Consider the following 17,500-nt stretch of genomic DNA (forward strand, 5'->3'; position numbering starts at 1 on the left):
GGAATGTTTTCAGTGTCATGTACATGTTCTTTGGATTCTTTTGAGAAAATGGGAACTAATGCAGATTCGTACACACACACACACACACACGAGCGGACCGTCTCTCAGCCGGGATCCAACACAAGCGATTCTGATCATTTCATGGAGTTTTCTTTATGCAAATAATTCTATATTTGATTGTGAGGCACCTTGAGTGAATAAACCAGGTCTGCAGTCCTGTCCCGTGATGTTTAACAAGCTGAAATAAAGAATCTCTAACACTTCCTGCTGTCCGTCTCTGTGTGTGTGTGTGTGTGTGTGTGTGACACCAGAGCCACAAATCTGTTCATTACACCACGGCCAAACACAGCCCAATACTGAAAAATTACTAGTTTTCAGTAATATTGTGAATTATGTTTTATATATATTTTCTGTTCTCATTCCAATTTTAAATCAAATTTTTAAATTATTCAATTTTAGTAAATCAAGTTAAAAATGATGTGCTGCAAAAATATATATTTTTAGTTAACATTTGATTTGGATTAAAGAAAGCTACTTCTAGCAGGAGAGATGTCCTGCATTATTAGATCTGCTGTGATGAGGAACAGGAAGTAGATCAGAGCTCATGCAGGGGTCACGACCTTCACAAGCTTCCCTTCAGAGTCCCTTGTGTTCCTAAATGACACAAAGTGTTTGAGGCTGATGATAAACCAGAGACCGTTCAGAAGAAAGAGGAGCGAGCTGATGTACGAGAGGCTTTACTTTACACTATCATCATCATCATCTTCATCATCAGATTGATTCAAAAAACAAAAGCACACAAATAATCCCAGCACAGGGGCTCGGGGGGGTCTTCAGAACTGGAAGTTCTCGTCGGTCATGTCGATGGCCCAGGCAAACTTGTCCCTCTGGGTTTTGTTGTAGATCTTCTCGATAGGCACCTGATGTTTCTTACACCTACAGAACAACGTCATGTGATTAGACACGCAACCAATCAATCAATCAATCAATCAATCAATCAATGATCAGTAGCTGCAGCTTCTCTGATGACAGTAAATGGTTTGAAGACGCCTGACCAACAGGTGGCGCTGTGCTCCGAGCCGTGACCTCAGACTCGCTCAGAGATGAAAGACTGTGTGTGTGTTCGTGTGTGTGTGTGTACCATGCCACGCTGATGCGAGGGTCCAGGTAGTTGAGTTTGGACGTGCCCAGAGCGATGACCTTGTTCTCCTCACGATCAGTTTCCTGCAGCTGCAGCTTCTTCAGCTGATCACTGAGTCTCTGAACAGCCTTCTCCTTCTTCTCCAGCAGCCTGACACACACACACACACACAGAGAGAAAGAGAGAGAGATACACAAACAAAGAGAGAGAGAAACACACACACACACACACACACACACACACGTCATCAGAACTCATAATGAACGATGTGTGTTCTACGTTTAAAATAGACTGGCATTATTTTTTATATTTATTTACAATTAACAGGTTATGACATTCTAAATTGGCTTTTATTTTTACACTTTCAGTTTACATTTACAATAAAAATGTTAGTAATTCTGTTTTACGCTTTTATCATTTTTATATTTTTGTGTCCCTGGAGCACAAAACCAGTCATGAGGGCATTTCTTTTTTAAACTGATGTATGCATCATCTGAAGCAGAATAAATCATCTCTCCAGTGATGTGTGGTTTGTGAGGAGAAGACAATATTTGTCTGAGATACAACTATGTGAAAATCTGGAATCTGAGGGAGCAAACAAATCTAAATATTGAGAAAATCATCTTTAAAGTTGTTCAGATGAAGTTCTTAGCAATGCATATTACTCATCAAATTTTGATTTCTACCAATGTTAGGTCTCATAAACCACCAGATTTCATTTAATGAATGTTTGTTTTTTTAATTTCGATTTTTTTATTTATTTTCTGAATAAGATGAAATGTAATGAATTCATCATCATGAGAGATAGAAATAAGAGCCGAGTGTTTATGCTGCTGCATTCACATTATTTCTGACCGTTAGAATAAAACATGCCTTAAACACTGATGTGTTCGACCGTATTTCTGTGAACGAAGAGTAACTAATGATCTTCAGTGAATGTCTTCTGACAGCAGCAGTGTGTGCGTCTCTCTTGAGCCGTTAATTCGTCTGAATATTTCATGTTTTACAGCACAAGTGTCCAGCAGCATTTAAAACACTCCTTACTTCTTAGATTTGTCAGACGGAGCGTCTTTATGTGCTTTCTTTGCTTCCTTCAGCTCCTTTTTGGCATCTTCAATTTGCTCCTTTTTCTTCTGGATCTGTAACGAAGCAGAGAGAGAAGCGTGACCTCTGACCTCCGACAGCTCTCTCTCATGTGTGTAGTGCATTAATAATATTATTATTAAACACAGATTCTATCAGACCGGATCTGATCAATGACTCCGTGCTGAATTTCACAACATTGAGACCAATTGCACTGAATTGAATTCATTAGAATAGTTATTTTAGCATCGGTGATATACCATTATTTTGTTGTATATTTTGAAACAGCTGATGGTGTGTGCACCTTCTCCTGCAGCAGCTGCATGGACCTCTCGAAGGTTTTGGGTGCTGCCCTCTGGTGGTTACAGAGGATGGCCACGGCTCGGTTCGCTCGGTTATACGACAGGATCTTCTCCTCCACCGTCATGCCCTCTGAAACACACACACACACACACACACAGATTTAGGAACACTTCTCAGATGCAGGGCCTTCATTTCTGATGTGCTCCAGGTGGGGTCAGAGGTCAAGGGTCAGACGCACCTGTGGTGAGTTTGTTGAGCTGATCCTGCAGCGTGGTCGAGGCGTTGAAGGTTCGAAACACTTTGGCCGTCAGTCCGGGCATACACTCGTTCAGGGTTTTGTTGAGTTTGACCGTCTGCACACGACACAACCCAAACCATCATAAATTTAAACTTTTTTTTTTTTTAACTTTAAATATTTTTAAAAAGGTGTACATCTAATTTTTAGTAAGTGTAAGTTAATGTCAAAATAATGCACTCAAAAAAAAAAAAAATGATATAAAAATAAAAAATCATTGATAAAATAAGTGGTGATTGTTGAATCATAAGTGATATACAAACACACTTACTGTAATTCGGTCAAATAAATCATCTTCTGGATCCTTGTGTTTTATGAACAGCTTGAGATTCTTGAACACCTGTGAGTGACGATCACACACACACACACACACACACACACACACACACACACACACAGCTGACACAATGTGTCCAGTTCTAATCTAGAGTGTGTTGTGAATCATGCGAGCGCTACACACGAACCACATCGAGAACTCGTTAAAGGCACAGAGCTTCAATCAGACAGCTTTATTTAGTTTAACTTGATGCACTTAACTAGTTTTTCATTTTTAGTCATGTCACTTATACAAGATTACCAGTGTCAACAGGAACAGGTTTTATAGACTGATACACACAATAATGACTGGATGCATGTAATCTCCAGTGGTGTGTGTCTGACCTGTTTCTCCACAGGAACCTTGTTGTAGTAGCGTATGGAGTCTTTTCCCAGGAAGTCGAACTCCACCACGTGTTCCTGAGCGTCCAGACGCCGGTGGAGCGTGATGTGCTCCACACGCAGAGAGCAGCAGCCCACCGTATCTGCAGACTCATCGTCCTTCTCGTTCCCCGCTCGCAGCGCCAGCTGCACACACACACACACACACACACACTCTCTCTTTAGGACGGCCGAGACACATTGATTAGACGGTCAGTGGATGGTCAGACCTTGTCGATGAAGTAGATGGCGACTCCTCTCTGCCGGATCTTCATCTCTCGTGAGGTCCAGTCGCGTCTGTACTGTTTCCTGATGGAGTCCACCTTCATCTTCAGCTGCCGCGCCGTCTCGTACTTCTGCCAGTCCTTCTCGCCCTGAACACAGACCATCATCATCATTTATCACAATAACTAAGACTGATGAAAGCTGTATAACAGAAGTATTGTTCCTTGTTAGAGTGTTACGCACCTTGAGTTTGGAGCTGGGGTTCAGCATGATGTATTTGGGTCGTCCGTGGATGTTCTCCAGCCACGACGCCAGCCATGTGACCGTGTTATCGTGCTGCACGCGCTTCCAGCGGTGGCCTGCAGGGGGCGTCGGGATCTTCGAGTCCCTGCGAGAGAAAACTAGACGCTAGCAGCGATGCACCACACCGACAAAATCTGATTGATTTCTACCTAAACTTGGTTTTTCTGTCTCCCCCACCCCCCACCCCCTAAGAAATCCATGAATTTCCAATAAATAATAAAAAAAGGTTATAGGTTAATCTCCCTATTCTAACTTTTTCTCAGAATCATGAGTTTGTTTCATGCAATTGTAAGAAAAAGTCAGAATTGCGAGAAACTCTCAGTGTCTCACTGGCTGCAGTTGATGGTCACGTCCTCCGGCTGGATGCGTTTCTTCAGCTTGCCCATCTTGGGATGTTCTCCTCGTCCGCGGAACAGTCCCGGCGGCTCCAGCTTGAAGTTCCCGATCTTCTCGCGGTGTCCATCCAGCAGACAGAAGCCGTACTCCTCCATCAGCCGGCTGGCCTCCTCCTTCAGGACCTGATTGAGACACGTCTGGAGTCAGACTGATGTCCAGCAGATCACCAGGAGCTCAGAGAGTCAGACGCACCTGCTTCTCCTCCTTCGTCATGTTCTTACGCTCCTCAGACTTCTCCACGAAATACTTGTGGATCTGAGTGAAGTCACACTTGGAGAGCGTCTTGATCTGCTTCCGCTCTTCTTTCGTCATTTCCTGAACAGTTCAATTCAATTCTGTTTGATTCATGACCACGATACACATCTGATCAAAGTCTGCCTCACACTCCAGAGTTATCATCACTGACCGAAGCTAAATACGTTTCAAAGGTTACACACAAAACAAAACTAAAACAAACCTTAACTGAAAAAAGGAAAAAGAAAAAAACATTTTTTTACTTTTTTTTTTTAAGTACTAACCTGAATTAACGAAAAATAGCTCAAATTAAGATTTTTTTTTTTTGGTAAAGTAGGAATTTCTCTGGATTTACAAATCCTTGGGAAATATCGCACTGCGCAAGTGGATTTAGGATATTTATAACTAATCTTACGTATTGTGACTTTAATTGAGCAGACACCTCTATCCAAAGCACCTTACATATGAGAAATACATTGATTAAGAGATTTATCAAAACCTACAAACATATTTAACAAACTAATTAAAAACGACTAAGTCAATTTAAAAAGCATAGAGAAAATCTTCACATATTAATGAAGGCTTTAATGATTGTGTAAGAGCAGCTGCTGGTTCTGACCTCCCTCCAGTCGCTGAAGAAGTTGTTCTGAAACACATCTTTACTGGTGTATTCATGATCCAGCATCTTAGCGTAGAACGTGGCGATCTCCTCCGTCACAGGACTGAGCTTCACCGGCTGACCTGAACACACACACACACACACACACACACACACACACGCACACACACACACGCACACACGCTGTGAGGCTACAGGGTGTGAGACTATGATGATGAGGATTAAACGAGAGGAAGGCAGTCATGTGTCTACCGTCATATTTAAAGCAGATGTTATCAGGCAGCGGCTCGTATTCAGGAGGGAAGTACGGTCCTTTGTGCTCCAAACTGCTCCATTTCTGAGTGTCTGATGACTTTCCTTCCTCCCACCTGAACGATCAATCACCGATCAATCACCGATCACACAATAACACAGAGACACACACACACAACTCTCCAGCACAGACTGAATAACACACAGCAGAACAGCTGCAGATTCAGCCTCGAACACTGACAATACACTTTAATACATCTACCAATCATACATGAAGAATTTAATCATTAAAATCAACAAGTAATGGTTTAACTTAGTTCAATGATTATTCATTACTTTTTTGATAAATTGTACAAATAATTTTCAAGATTTCAGGTTAATATTTAATAACGTATTCTTCCAAATAATAATAATAATAATCTTAAAGCTGCAACACTATAATTATGTTTAAAGTGAAGTTCAGATGGTCATTAAAAACTTATTTTATAATTGTGTTAAATAGCGAGATCTGCAGATAACGTTATAGTTTATGGGTCACATGTGGAGGCGCGCTAACGCTGATAATTATTAATATTAATGAAGATCTCAGCGTCAGAGTCTGTAGTCTGAGCTCGTGTAAGTGCTGACCTGCAGTGTGACGGGGTTCTGACGCCTGCAGCGTTATAATATCTGACAGAGGAAACGAGCGACGCGACTTTATCACGCTCCGCTGAAATATAAATACATCGCGAAATGAAACGCAAACATGTTTTCATCCCCTGGACACCAGACACGTGCTCGTTTGCGCATGCGCACTCACGACATCGCCGCGCTTCCGGGATGTGCGTCACATGTGTCCGACCAATCACAGCCGATTACAGCTCCGCACGTTACGTCCTCCAATACATGACATACGTTACTACATTATCACTTCGTTTACTTTTTAAATGTAAAAATGCAATAAGAAGCCACATATATTATCCATATATAGAGCAAAATGCATTAATTACAAACGAGCTCCTTATAGAACAAATAAACTTCACACTGAGCTTTAAGTTAAAGAAACAACAAAATAATTACATTAGCCCAACACAAGGTTAATGGAAGCTCATTTACACCACAGATTTGTTTTCCCACGCTGTTCTGAAGAAATAAAAGTCAAAATTACATTTTCACATTTTTATTCTGTGGCACAAACAAGCTTCTGTAAATCTGTGATATCATTACTCCTGACTAACGAAGCCTATTTAATCCATTATATTCAGACTTGATTTATCCTAAGTTCATTAGTTAAGTCTTGTCAAACATTGATTGTATGAACTGAACTTTAGTTAACGATCAAACGGATGCTTAAAGACTACCTGAAGGAAACCAGCACACACATACCACTTCCACTTCTCAGACTCCTCGTCCTTCTTCCCCCTTTCCTTCTTCTTCTCCTCCTGCTCTCCGTCTTTCTTGATCTTCTTCTTCTCTGTTTTATCATGTTCAGAACTCGTCTTCTTCCTTTTCCTCGAAGACGACTGATTCTTCTCCTGTTTCTCATCTTTGACCCTCTTCTTCTTCATCTTCAGAGAGTCACACTGGTGACCGTCGTCTGCCTTCAACACAAACACACATATTATTCACTACTAGTTACTCCTTTCAAAAGCAGTCATCAGGGTCACAGACATATATTTGTAGAAACAGACAACAATACCTTGTATGAGTCAAAATGATACATTTCTCTTTTGTGCCAAAAATCATTAGGATATTAAGTAAAGATGATGTTCATGAAGATATTTAGTAAAGCTCCTACTGTAAATATATAAAAACTTAATGTTTGATTATTAATATGCATTGCTAAGAACTAAGAATCAGAATACCTTCTCTCTGTTGTTGTTGATTTCTGGAGAACCTGATTTCTGCCGTCCATCATTTCTGATTTAAAGAAACAGTACACCATTTCTTGATTAAACTTTATTTCCATATTCTAACTTTAGAAAGTTAAATTCATCATGTAAGCCTAGCTAATATTTTCCATTGCATCAAACACAAAGTCAGACGGGGATATCTTGCCTTTCATCAGGATCTACTTTGACATCCTGCAAAAATTAAACATTTTTAGACTGAAACTCGAGTATTTCTCATATATTTTAAGTGAGGTGTGAGCTCTTACCTCATGTGTGTCAGAATCTCCTGCTTCATATTTCACTGCGCTGCTGAAACTCATCAACATCAGACTATCGTTTGACACAGAACCTCACAGATGACGGAGAACGTTCTCAGAATGTTCCAGCAAAGTTAACGACAAACACTCTTCCAGTAGTGTTAACAGAATCACTATTCAAAGTTATCTTTAACCATATTCTCAAAACTGTATAGCGTCATACAAATATTTATACATTGTTCATTGTTTTTGTTGTTTTTTGTTCTAGATGGATATTCGTGTAATGTTTATCAATGTTACAAGTTTTAAAAAGTTCATAAAAAATTTAAAAGTAACACTCATAATGTAAAAATAATAATACAAATTTATTTATTTTCCTTCTTATAACTAGGGAAAAAAACATTTTAACAAACTGGACATTTTGAACTAACCACGCACATGAAAAAAAAATACACTTAGTGTTTTTTAACCATATTATAGTAAAGAGTATTATACTGTGTGTGTGTGTGTGTGTGTGTGTGTGTGTATAATATTTGCAACAGTGTTAATGAATGCTACAGCGTACTGTATAGTGAAGTAATAAACTGTGATAATACTGTAGTATACTTTAGTTTTTACTACAGTAAACTGCAGTGTATTGAAGTATAACACCCTACAGATGTGCTAAAAAAACTGGTTTGTGCAGTATTCAAGTAATTAATTTCTTCCTACAGTTGTTATATTAATCACAGCAATTATAGAATTAACACAAATTAAAGTACTTTAGTATGACTCAAAAGCACTATAGCATGTTTTCATTAAAAAAAAAAGGATTTTGTAAACATTTAACATACTGTAGATTTTGAACGTTTAGAATAAAGGTGTTCTAAATGCTTGCAGAATGATAATGTAGTGTTTCCTTATTAACATTTGCATAGCAATGAACTTTTTTTTTTTTAATTGGCATTTTGAACGTTTAAAAGTAACATTCCCGTGTTTTTAACGCATTATAAAAGCGCGCGTTTCTGTCTTATCCACAGTGTTTGAGCAGCTGAACTTTCTGTTAGAGCTTCAGTTAGTGTTTGAGTGAGCAGGTGTTAGTGGACGCACCTGCGGACTCCTGACGGACTCTCTGACCGCTTCATCTGTGAAACACACATCATTAGACTCACTCACATCCCTTCATTAATCATCTTCTGTCGCGATCACTGCACCTTCGAGGAGGACTTGTGTTTGCCGTTCAGCTCAGACCCCTTGTCTCGGTCTTTAGAGGAGTGTTTGGACTTCTTCTTCTTCTTCTCTCTGACACAACAAACAGTGGAGTTAAATCAACCTGCGAGATCTGTTCGAGTCACGAGCAAACTGATCCTTCTGACCTTCTATCGGCTTTTTCCTTTTCCAGTTTCATCCTGTAAGTTTGTATTTTCTGCACAATTCACTACAAGGACAGTAAATTGGTGTCCAATCAAGCATTTGAAGCACAAATCGAGTCTAAACTTGCGGTTGAAAGCTGATATTAAGCGCAGATTAATCTAAACTCAAAGCAGTTAAATGACTCGATTATTCGTGACTCGGATGTGAAATCTCTTCGTACCTGAGAGGTTCTCTCACAGCGGCATCAGAATGCATGTCACCTGTCACACCTGAAAGGTTTTAAGTTCCTCTCGCAATCAACTGCGCAAAATCAGCCACAGCGCCACCTGCTGGACACGAAGAACACTGCACTCACCTTCACCTGAGAGCTCCAGCTTCAGTCACAGGAATGCAATGACATCTGGGCCCAGTTTTTCAAAATGTTTAATCTGGATAAAATTGATCCGGATATAGTAATCCTTTTTTTGCGATCCGTGATCACGTAATCCAGCTTACTTTTGGAGCCAGTTTTTTAAAGCAGCATCGGATTGGATCAATCTGATCCGGATAGGAACTTTTCAGGATCACCAAATCTGGATAACCAGTGCTCAAACAGGATAGGAAATCACAATGTAGAACTATAGATATGTAAAGAGCAACAAGTAGAATAGCCAGTGTGGGGTCAATATAAGTTTATTTTTATTTGAAATGAAAACCCACACATAAAAAAAAAAAAAAAACTAAAATCAAGAAAAACCCCACCCCATCCTCTTCCAGCAGTCCGCTCATCTGAAATCCTACAACACAAACACTGTACATTGAGGATATTTATAACAAGTATCAAGTATAGCCTAGATGTATTGAATAAAAAAAAAAGACTTAATGTAAAAAATATTTTCAATTGTGATGAATATATATATCAATTAGTGACAGAATAAAATGTATTGTTTTTGGTCAATTTTGACAGCTGTTTGGGGGATTATTTTATGAGGCCAAACTCTTTCTACTTTGCTGTAGGCCTATACTGAAAGGCTGAATACGTTAAAGCCTACCTAATCACTGTAGCCTGATGGATGAACAAATAAAATTAAAACCTTATGAATAAATAGGATATCTTGTAAGATACTGCATGATCCAAATCTAGTATTATTTGATACATTTTTCAAGTTTTCATTACATTTTGGCCATGAAATCCACGCTGAATCCACCCTTCTGATGGGATGAGTTTAATCCAGATTTTTTGGATCAAAGTGATCCAAATCCTACAAAAAAGTTCTAAAAAAAACCAAACTAAAGGTTTGATCCGGATCAAAACCGAGATTGGATTACGTGATCTAATCCGATTATGTAATCCGTTTTTTCTTTTGAAAAACAAATTATCAAGATTTGATCCAATCCGTTATCCAAAATCCTACTGGATTACTTTTGAAAAACCGGGCCCTGGAGATGTTCATGATCATTGGATGGAAAATAATAACAGATTTATTTATACTGGATCATAGAAAATAACTATTTTAAAGTAGAAACAACCTGCCAATGGATTTTACATGAATGTTCAGGACATTATTAAGACGCGTGACTTTTCTACTCCTGTAAAACATTTAAATATTCCCTTCACTGACCTGGGTTTAAAACTCAAGACTTTCCAAAAGCCGGTGCAAACCACTGAACCACAACCTGTTTTCTGAAAATATAAGAGTTCAGTCTTTAAAACAGCTATAATGTGAGGATTTGATGCCATTTTTATATCCACCATTTCTGAAGGTTTTATGAAGATATAAGAACAAGACAATTTAATATTAATAAAACCACTAACCAATCTCCATTAGTTCCTAAATCAACTTTAAACCATCTCTAGAAAGAAATCTCTTACGTCTGGAACCGCTCTGTTCTCAAACTCTGGAACACAGAAGTCGGTTCTACTGCACCGTGATCACACCGAGGTTCTTCCTCTGTGTTTCTGTTGTTATCCAGTGCAAATATCTAAAGAATCTTAAATCACGACACATCTACTGGAGAAACAGCAGGGATTAAAAATACAAGTTTTTTTTTGAGAAACTGATTCAAATGAAATGCATTTATGGTTGAGGAAGAACAAATCTCTGCCAACGGGCTTAAAATGTTTCTTAATTCAAACATCTTTTAATTCCCTTCTGACAGATATTTGTTCTTGTTTTGAGCGTAACTCACTCAAGCTTTGTTACATTTCTCAGAAAAGATCTTATGCATTATATTTCATCACAAGCATCTTGATTTAAGAATGTTTAGATGTTTGCACTGGGAAACAAGACAAAAACACAAAAGAAAATATTCACTTTAACCGTTCATGAAATGTCAAAACTTTATAGGCCTCAACTTTTTCAGACTCAATATTGTCATAACTAGCAGAGAAGATTGAAATTAGACCAATCCACATTTGTATGCATCGATTCCCAGCTGCTGAGCGAAGCACAAGAACCAAACAGCCATGATTCACCAGTCTTTTATTACAGCAAAAATATCTGCATGTGCAAACCGTCACACCCTTTCACAAGAAACGGATGGAATGATTGATCGAAGCTTGCTCCATCCCTCCGTCGACTTCACATGTGTCCAGTTTACGCTTTATGATGGCAGAACAACTCATCGTCCGTCAGCTGCCATAAATACTCCAATACATTTGGTATGAACTGTACAATAAGAGAAAACGTCTGCACCATTTACATATAAAAGAAACAACAAAAAACAGTGTAAATCATGTTCTAAAATGATAAGAGAAAAAAAATCTAGGACTGGGACAATAAATCGATCCCGATGCATGGATTTAAAGTCCCAGCTCTACGAAGATCAGTGTTTATGAGCAGGCGATGGACTCCAGCTGTTGCTCGGCCTCGGCGGCCATCGCTGCGGCCTGGAGCTGCTCGGTCTCGCTCTGCAGCTGCTTGCGCTCGCTGTGCATGTTGTTCTCGTGTCTCTTCAGGTCGGACGCTTTGGCGAAGGCCTTGGTGCAGGAGCCGCACACGAAGGGCTTCTCTCCTCGGTGGCGTCGCTCGTGGTCCTTCAGGTGTGACTTGTGTTTGAAGGCCTTCTCACACATCTGGCAGCTGAACGGCCGCTCGTTGCTGTGCACTCGCTCGTGCTTCTTCAGATCCGGCGCGCGGATGAAGGACTTCCCGCAGGCGTCGCAGCGATACGGCTTGAAGCCCGTGTGGATCTTCAGGTGCTCCTTTAAATGCGCTTGAGTGGTGAAGGCTTTGGTGCAGATCTCGCAGACGAACGGCCGGTCGGCCGAGTGCAGCTTCTCGTGTTTCCTCAAGCGGTTCTCGTCGAGGAAGCTCTTTCCGCACACTTGGCAGGCCAGCTGATCGCGATGGCCGTAGAGCAGATACTCGAACTTCATGTCAGCGGCGGCCGTGGTCCATCCCGGCGGCTGCTCGTCTTTGACATCGCCAATGCTTTCGGCGAACGAGAGCGTCTGGGTGTGAGCCGCCAGCTCTTTGGGTTCTCCGTCCATGGCTTCCACCTCTTGATCGTAGCAGCTCACTTTGTGCACCTCCTCCTGCGCCAGCTCCTTCAGGATGGCCTCCTGCACTCGTAACGCATTATTTGGCGATTTCTCCAGATCGTGATTGCCCTGAGGCTCCTCTACGATGTCGTCCGAGGGCGTGTCGTCTTGGTCTCCGAGCTCCTGGACGTCGCTGTCTTGACCCAGCGGAGGATCGTCTGCCGGAAGCCCCATCTTCACCATGTCGTACGGGAACTTGGCGTTCCTGGGGTCGTTTTTCTCCTCGGGCGACATGTCACGTTTCTGCGAGCAGAGTTTGTCTAGGAAGCGTATGCCGAGGATCTGTCCCGAGGACATCATCAGATTCACATCCTTCTTCTTCACCGAGATCTTGGCGGTGTACATGTAGTTCAGCACCTCCTCGAAGATGTCCGAGCGGATGAAGTCGATCTCGATGACGGATGAACTGTCCACTTCGTGTTTCTTGAAGAGTTTCTTGAAGTAGTTGCTGCACGCCGCTAACACGCAGCGATGCGCTCTGAATTTGACGTCCTCCACCACCACAGCGATGTCGCAGTGCTCGCCCTCCAAACGCTGCTCGTTCAGAAGCTTCAGGAAGATGCTCTTGTGCTCATCGTCCACATACTTCACGGTTTCGGACATGCTGGAGCGGGATCCTGCGGGAGATAGTGAACATACATGAAATGGTACATTAATTAAGCAAAACGGTTGTGTAAATAAACTGCCAAAACACAAAATAAGATTCTTTAGTAATTTCAATGCTTTGTTTACATTAGTCAGACACTTAAATGTAACAACTGAATGTCGTCAAGTCTCTACGTCTCTAATGTTTGTGTGTGTCTAACTAAACAACTGAAGAAGTCTGTATGCATCATTATAATAATCATTAAATCACATGTGTGTCCCTGCAGCACAGAAGCAGTCATCAGTAGCACAGGTATATTAGTAGAAATAGACAACAATACATTGTATGAGTCACAATTATACTTTATAAATTTCTCTTTTATGCCAAAAATCATTAGGATATTAAGTAAAGGTCATGTTCCATGAAGATATTTTGTAAATCTCCTACTGTAAATATTTCAAAACTTAATGTTTTATTAGTAATATGCATTGCTAAGAACTTCATCTGAACAAGTTTAAAGATGGTTTTCTGAATATTTAGATTTCTTTGCTCCCTCAGATTCCAGATTTTTAAATAAAATTGTCCTCCAAACCACACATCAATGGAAAACTCATTTCTGTTTTCAGCTTTCAGTATAAATCTCATTCTGACTGGTTTAGTACTTCACAATAAACACATTATACGTTACCTTGATGGACTCATGTTTGCTCTGAATGGACTGAAACGGGCCGCAAACGCCGAAACTACTTAATATAAACAGCTCCAAACAGACGAGCTGTGTTTCTATCTCAATAAAATACTGATTTGGTCTCTAAATATCTCGTTCTGTCGACAAATTGAAGTTTGATTCGCTTATTTCGATGTTTCTGCGCTAGTCTGCTCCGCTTCTCTGGAAGCTAATCTTAGCATTAGCACATAAATCATCGCCGATGGCTTCAATCGACATCACCCGACAGAAGACGCCGAGCTCTCCGCAGCGCTTCCCGCTACACGAGTCCGCGGAGCCGCTGAGCGTCGATCAGCACCGGAGAGCACAACGACGCTCGGTAAACGGGACCGCGGCGCGCTGAGGCGGATTTAGTGGCGCGAGCTGCGCGGGCCATGAGGAACACTCCCGCGCCGGGCGCGCGCAGCCATCCCGCGCAAAACATCATGCATTAATTCCGCTGCCGCATCAGTCCACTCTAAAAATCAATTTCTTACCTTTATTGTGCTTTATTGTGATCCACTGGGAAAGTGTGTGTTAAATGTCACGAAAGCCAGTGCAGAATTTAATACTTTGTTGTTGTGTGCGAGCGAGGCCGAGGACGAGCACAGGCGGAAGGACGCGCTGCGCGGGGTTGCCAGGTTTGCAAAATAAAACCCGCCTCAAGTCACCCCAAAATTCTCGCGCTCGGGAAACATCTCATTTCAGGAGGTAAATACTTTGGCGAAGTTCCCCCTTAGTGCAATTCGGCATTCCAGAGGCATAATGTCATAGATAGGCCTTTATTCAATTACTAACAAAAAAATTAAAATAAAAATAAATTACACCTAATTATGAAAATGTTAATGTTTATAAATGGTGTTTGATTTCTTTCTCTAATTGTATTGAGTGCTGTAAAATATGAGACACCAATGTTTAGGATGCATGCTTATTCAATAACTGTTTTATTCCTATTTGGGTTTATGTATTTTTTTAAAGAATTAAATTAATATGAAATATGAAATCTATACATATCTATGATAAATATCACGTTATTGGGTTTGCTTTAACCCGCGGGTAGTGTTTGTAGACTGATTCTGAGGAAAATCCCCGGATCTGGCAACACTGCTGCGGAGGGCGAGTGACCGAAGCGCGTACGTAGACACGGGCACGGCTACGCCAACAGCGCACACGGCGAGATGCGCAGGCACGTAGGTACGCAAATGACGGAGCGCGAGCCGCAGTGTGACGCGCCGGAGGAGCCAGCGCACGCGCATTTACAACTGAATGTGAGGAACGCAGATCTGAACTGTTCACATAACTGAGCTACTGAACAAAAAAACTTTTAGTCTATAATGTAAAACAAATGATTCTTAGTTTTGGTTTGCAACGCAAAACAACCAGGTCATTAAAATAAATATATGAAATCTGTTTGACTATTTACCCTTAAAGGGACAGTACAAACAAAAGCACATCAGTTTCTTGCCCTTATGTCATTATGTCTTTATTCCTTCATTAGAACACAAAATGAGATATTCTGAAGAATGTAATGTAACCGAACAGTTTTGGGTCCCAGTGACTTCCATATTATTTGGGATCCAAAACTGTTTGTTTTGTCAAACATTTTTCAAGATATCTTTACATGAGAAATAAAGTCATACGGGTTTGGAATGACATGATGGTGTGTTTTTAATTTCTGAGGGGACAATCCCTTTGGTGTTATCACGGTACAGTGATGGTGGATGATAATAAAACAGTGTTGTTATTGTTTTTTATCATGGTACTTGGTCATTGCCATTTTTCTGCATCATATTTATGGTACTCCTAACAGATTACACTTGATATTACCATGGTACCATTTGCCAAAAACAATGGCAATACCATATTACATTTTAAATGACTATCATCACCAAATGAGTTCTGTGTTACGCAGACATTCACAATCAATATTTTCTGTAGCACTAATTTGAATTATTTCAAAATGATGATTTAAATATCAAAAAATAAATATCAAAATGAATTTAAATATCAAATCACCTGCACTGGGCAAAACTGGATTGTTTCAGTGAAATACACAACTATGTAATAATATTGTATTACACAAAAATCAAAATTTTCTTTGAATTAGTTTATTGAAATTTTCCATAAGAAATACTATAATGAATGCATATTCTCTCTTGATTCATGTCTCAATGCAAAGGGATGAATGGAAACTGCAAAATGATCAGAAATGGAATTGAGATTTTATTGAGTTGCTTGAGTTGGAAACAGTCAGCAGGGCAGCGACATTGCATTGGAAACCAAACAAGGACATAAACATTCATGGGGTTCTGTACAGTTTAAGGCTCAGATGTGGGCAGGGAGAACTCTGGGATTGATATTTCAGGGCAGCTCTGGAGAGTTTCATTCCTCTAAGCTCAACGTTCACAAGGGACAGTTTTCAAAAGGAAACAAACAGGTGTATACCTAAAGTAAAACAACATAACACGTCTCTAACATACATGTGTGACACAGTCATATTCTCATAATGAACATGTAATATTTAACGTGAGCAGATCAGAGATGAACCGACGGAGTTTGGATGGCACATCTTTGCGCGGTTTAATATTGTGCAAAGTTTTTCCTTTTTTAAAGTGAGCAGTATTCAGTAGAATAAATAAATGTAGATATCTGTAACCATTATTTCTTCTCACACATATTTTTCAGTCCCTTTATGATAAGCTCGTGGTTTGACTATACACTGCGCTCATATAGCATTTTCTAAATTGTCTTTATACTGTAGTCTCCTCAGAAAAAGCAGAATTGTTCCCTTGTCATGCAGTAACAGTGATCCAGTGCGGCGTCTGTAAGCGTGTGTGTGTGTGTGTGTGTGTGTGTGTGTGTTACTCCAGTTGTGTTCAGACAATGTTTACTGTGATTTATTAGTTTATGCTGCTGTTCCCGTGTTGATTTCTCTAAAGCATCCTTCATTTTCCACAGCATGAACACATGAGTTCCTCCAGAAAGCATGAAGATGATGTTAATCCTGAAAACGAATAAAACAGAACATTCAGTCAATAACAGGAACACGTGATGAAGGAACAGAAAGAACCGTCAGAGGAGCAGAGCTTGACGCAAGTCTTACAGTGATGATGTCAAAGACGTCATGCATTTCAAATAACATAAAAACACAGGCCTCAGCTGTTGCTATTTAACTCTGGGTGAATGCTGAGATTAGTAAACAGTTGACTACACTATTAGTCTCGATGAATGTCCTCATGTGGTCACATGACTGGAGATGATCTGCAGTACCGCTCTCTACCAGCAGACTGCAGTGTGTTCAACCACATCTGCTCCTGATCCCTCACACATAATCATCATGTCATTCTGTTAGAGGGTTGTGTAGTTAGTGTACACTCTGAAAGCAGCAGTCAGACGTCCGCAGATGTAAACAGCCAAAGCGTCACTGATGTTAGAATAGCAGCCAATAGCAGCTCTCCACAGCAGCCAATCAGCTCGCAGTCAGCCAAGCCTACTCAAGCTGTGATTGGCTGTGGTCTTACCTGCATCACTCCTCTGGCGTGATCTCCGTCTCTTTATGCACCACCACTTTGGTCACTGACATGTCGGGATGTTGTTCTTTAGCCTCTTTAATGGCCTGAGCCAGAGCCTGACCCACAGTGACACCACATCATCATC

General features: G+C 40.5%; 3 protein-coding genes and 1 pseudogene across 9 annotated transcripts in view; 1 reads left to right on the forward strand and 3 right to left on the reverse strand.

Annotated features, from left to right (window-relative positions):
* LOC113042671 (receptor-type tyrosine-protein phosphatase mu-like) overlaps nucleotides 1-17,500 on the forward strand; it is a 673,064-nt pseudogene that overhangs the window by 202,924 nt on the left and 452,640 nt on the right.
* Nucleotides 722-9,295, reverse strand: LOC113042669 (DNA topoisomerase I, mitochondrial). Of its 4 annotated transcripts, none has more exons than XM_026201677.1 (21): nucleotides 9,249-9,295; nucleotides 9,031-9,092; nucleotides 8,869-8,956; nucleotides 8,765-8,799; nucleotides 7,685-7,724; nucleotides 7,585-7,610; nucleotides 7,392-7,446; nucleotides 6,913-7,127; nucleotides 5,548-5,663; nucleotides 5,296-5,417; nucleotides 4,635-4,757; nucleotides 4,377-4,564; nucleotides 3,987-4,131; nucleotides 3,749-3,892; nucleotides 3,483-3,665; nucleotides 3,094-3,162; nucleotides 2,766-2,880; nucleotides 2,529-2,656; nucleotides 2,186-2,280; nucleotides 1,142-1,291; nucleotides 722-936 (listed from the first exon to the last, which is right to left on the reverse strand). In XM_026201677.1, the coding sequence occupies exons 2-21, from the start codon at nucleotides 9,060-9,062 to the stop codon at nucleotides 834-836; spliced, it is 2,172 nt and encodes a 723-aa protein (XP_026057462.1). In that variant the 5' UTR covers nucleotides 9,063-9,092; nucleotides 9,249-9,295; the 3' UTR covers nucleotides 722-833. The 4 variants fall into 4 exon arrangements, with proteins under 4 accessions (XP_026057462.1, XP_026057461.1, XP_026057460.1 ...); XM_026201676.1 differs by having other exon boundaries at nucleotides 7,685-7,727; XM_026201675.1 differs by having other exon boundaries at nucleotides 7,685-7,748.
* On the reverse strand, nucleotides 11,474-14,493 carry LOC113042679 (zinc finger and BTB domain-containing protein 14-like). Of its 2 annotated transcripts, none has more exons than XM_026201699.1 (2): nucleotides 14,341-14,493; nucleotides 11,474-13,168 (listed from the first exon to the last, which is right to left on the reverse strand). In XM_026201699.1, the coding sequence occupies exon 2, from the start codon at nucleotides 13,152-13,154 to the stop codon at nucleotides 11,841-11,843; it is 1,314 nt and encodes a 437-aa protein (XP_026057484.1). In that variant the 5' UTR covers nucleotides 13,155-13,168; nucleotides 14,341-14,493; the 3' UTR covers nucleotides 11,474-11,840. The 2 variants fall into 2 exon arrangements, with proteins under 2 accessions (XP_026057484.1, XP_026057483.1); XM_026201698.1 differs by lacking the exon at nucleotides 14,341-14,493 and adding an exon at nucleotides 13,826-14,268.
* The window catches only part of LOC113042662 (band 4.1-like protein 3), a 35,967-nt gene continuing 34,511 nt past the window's right edge, over nucleotides 16,045-17,500 (reverse strand). The window contains exons 24-25 of one of the 3 annotated variants that reach the window (XM_026201661.1): nucleotides 17,365-17,471; nucleotides 16,045-16,847 (exon numbers count right to left, since the gene is read on the reverse strand). In XM_026201661.1, the coding sequence (XP_026057446.1) occupies nucleotides 17,370-17,471 (102 nt within the window). In that variant the 3' untranslated portion in view covers nucleotides 16,045-16,847; nucleotides 17,365-17,369. Of the gene's footprint in view, nucleotides 16,848-16,994; nucleotides 17,472-17,500 lie in introns of those variants that run through there. The other 2 variants (XM_026201663.1, XM_026201662.1) reach the window with 2 other exon arrangements.

Source organism: Carassius auratus, chromosome 24 (assembly GCF_003368295.1).
Source record: "Carassius auratus strain Wakin chromosome 24, ASM336829v1, whole genome shotgun sequence".
Classification (NCBI taxonomy): domain Eukaryota; kingdom Metazoa; phylum Chordata; class Actinopteri; order Cypriniformes; family Cyprinidae; genus Carassius; species Carassius auratus.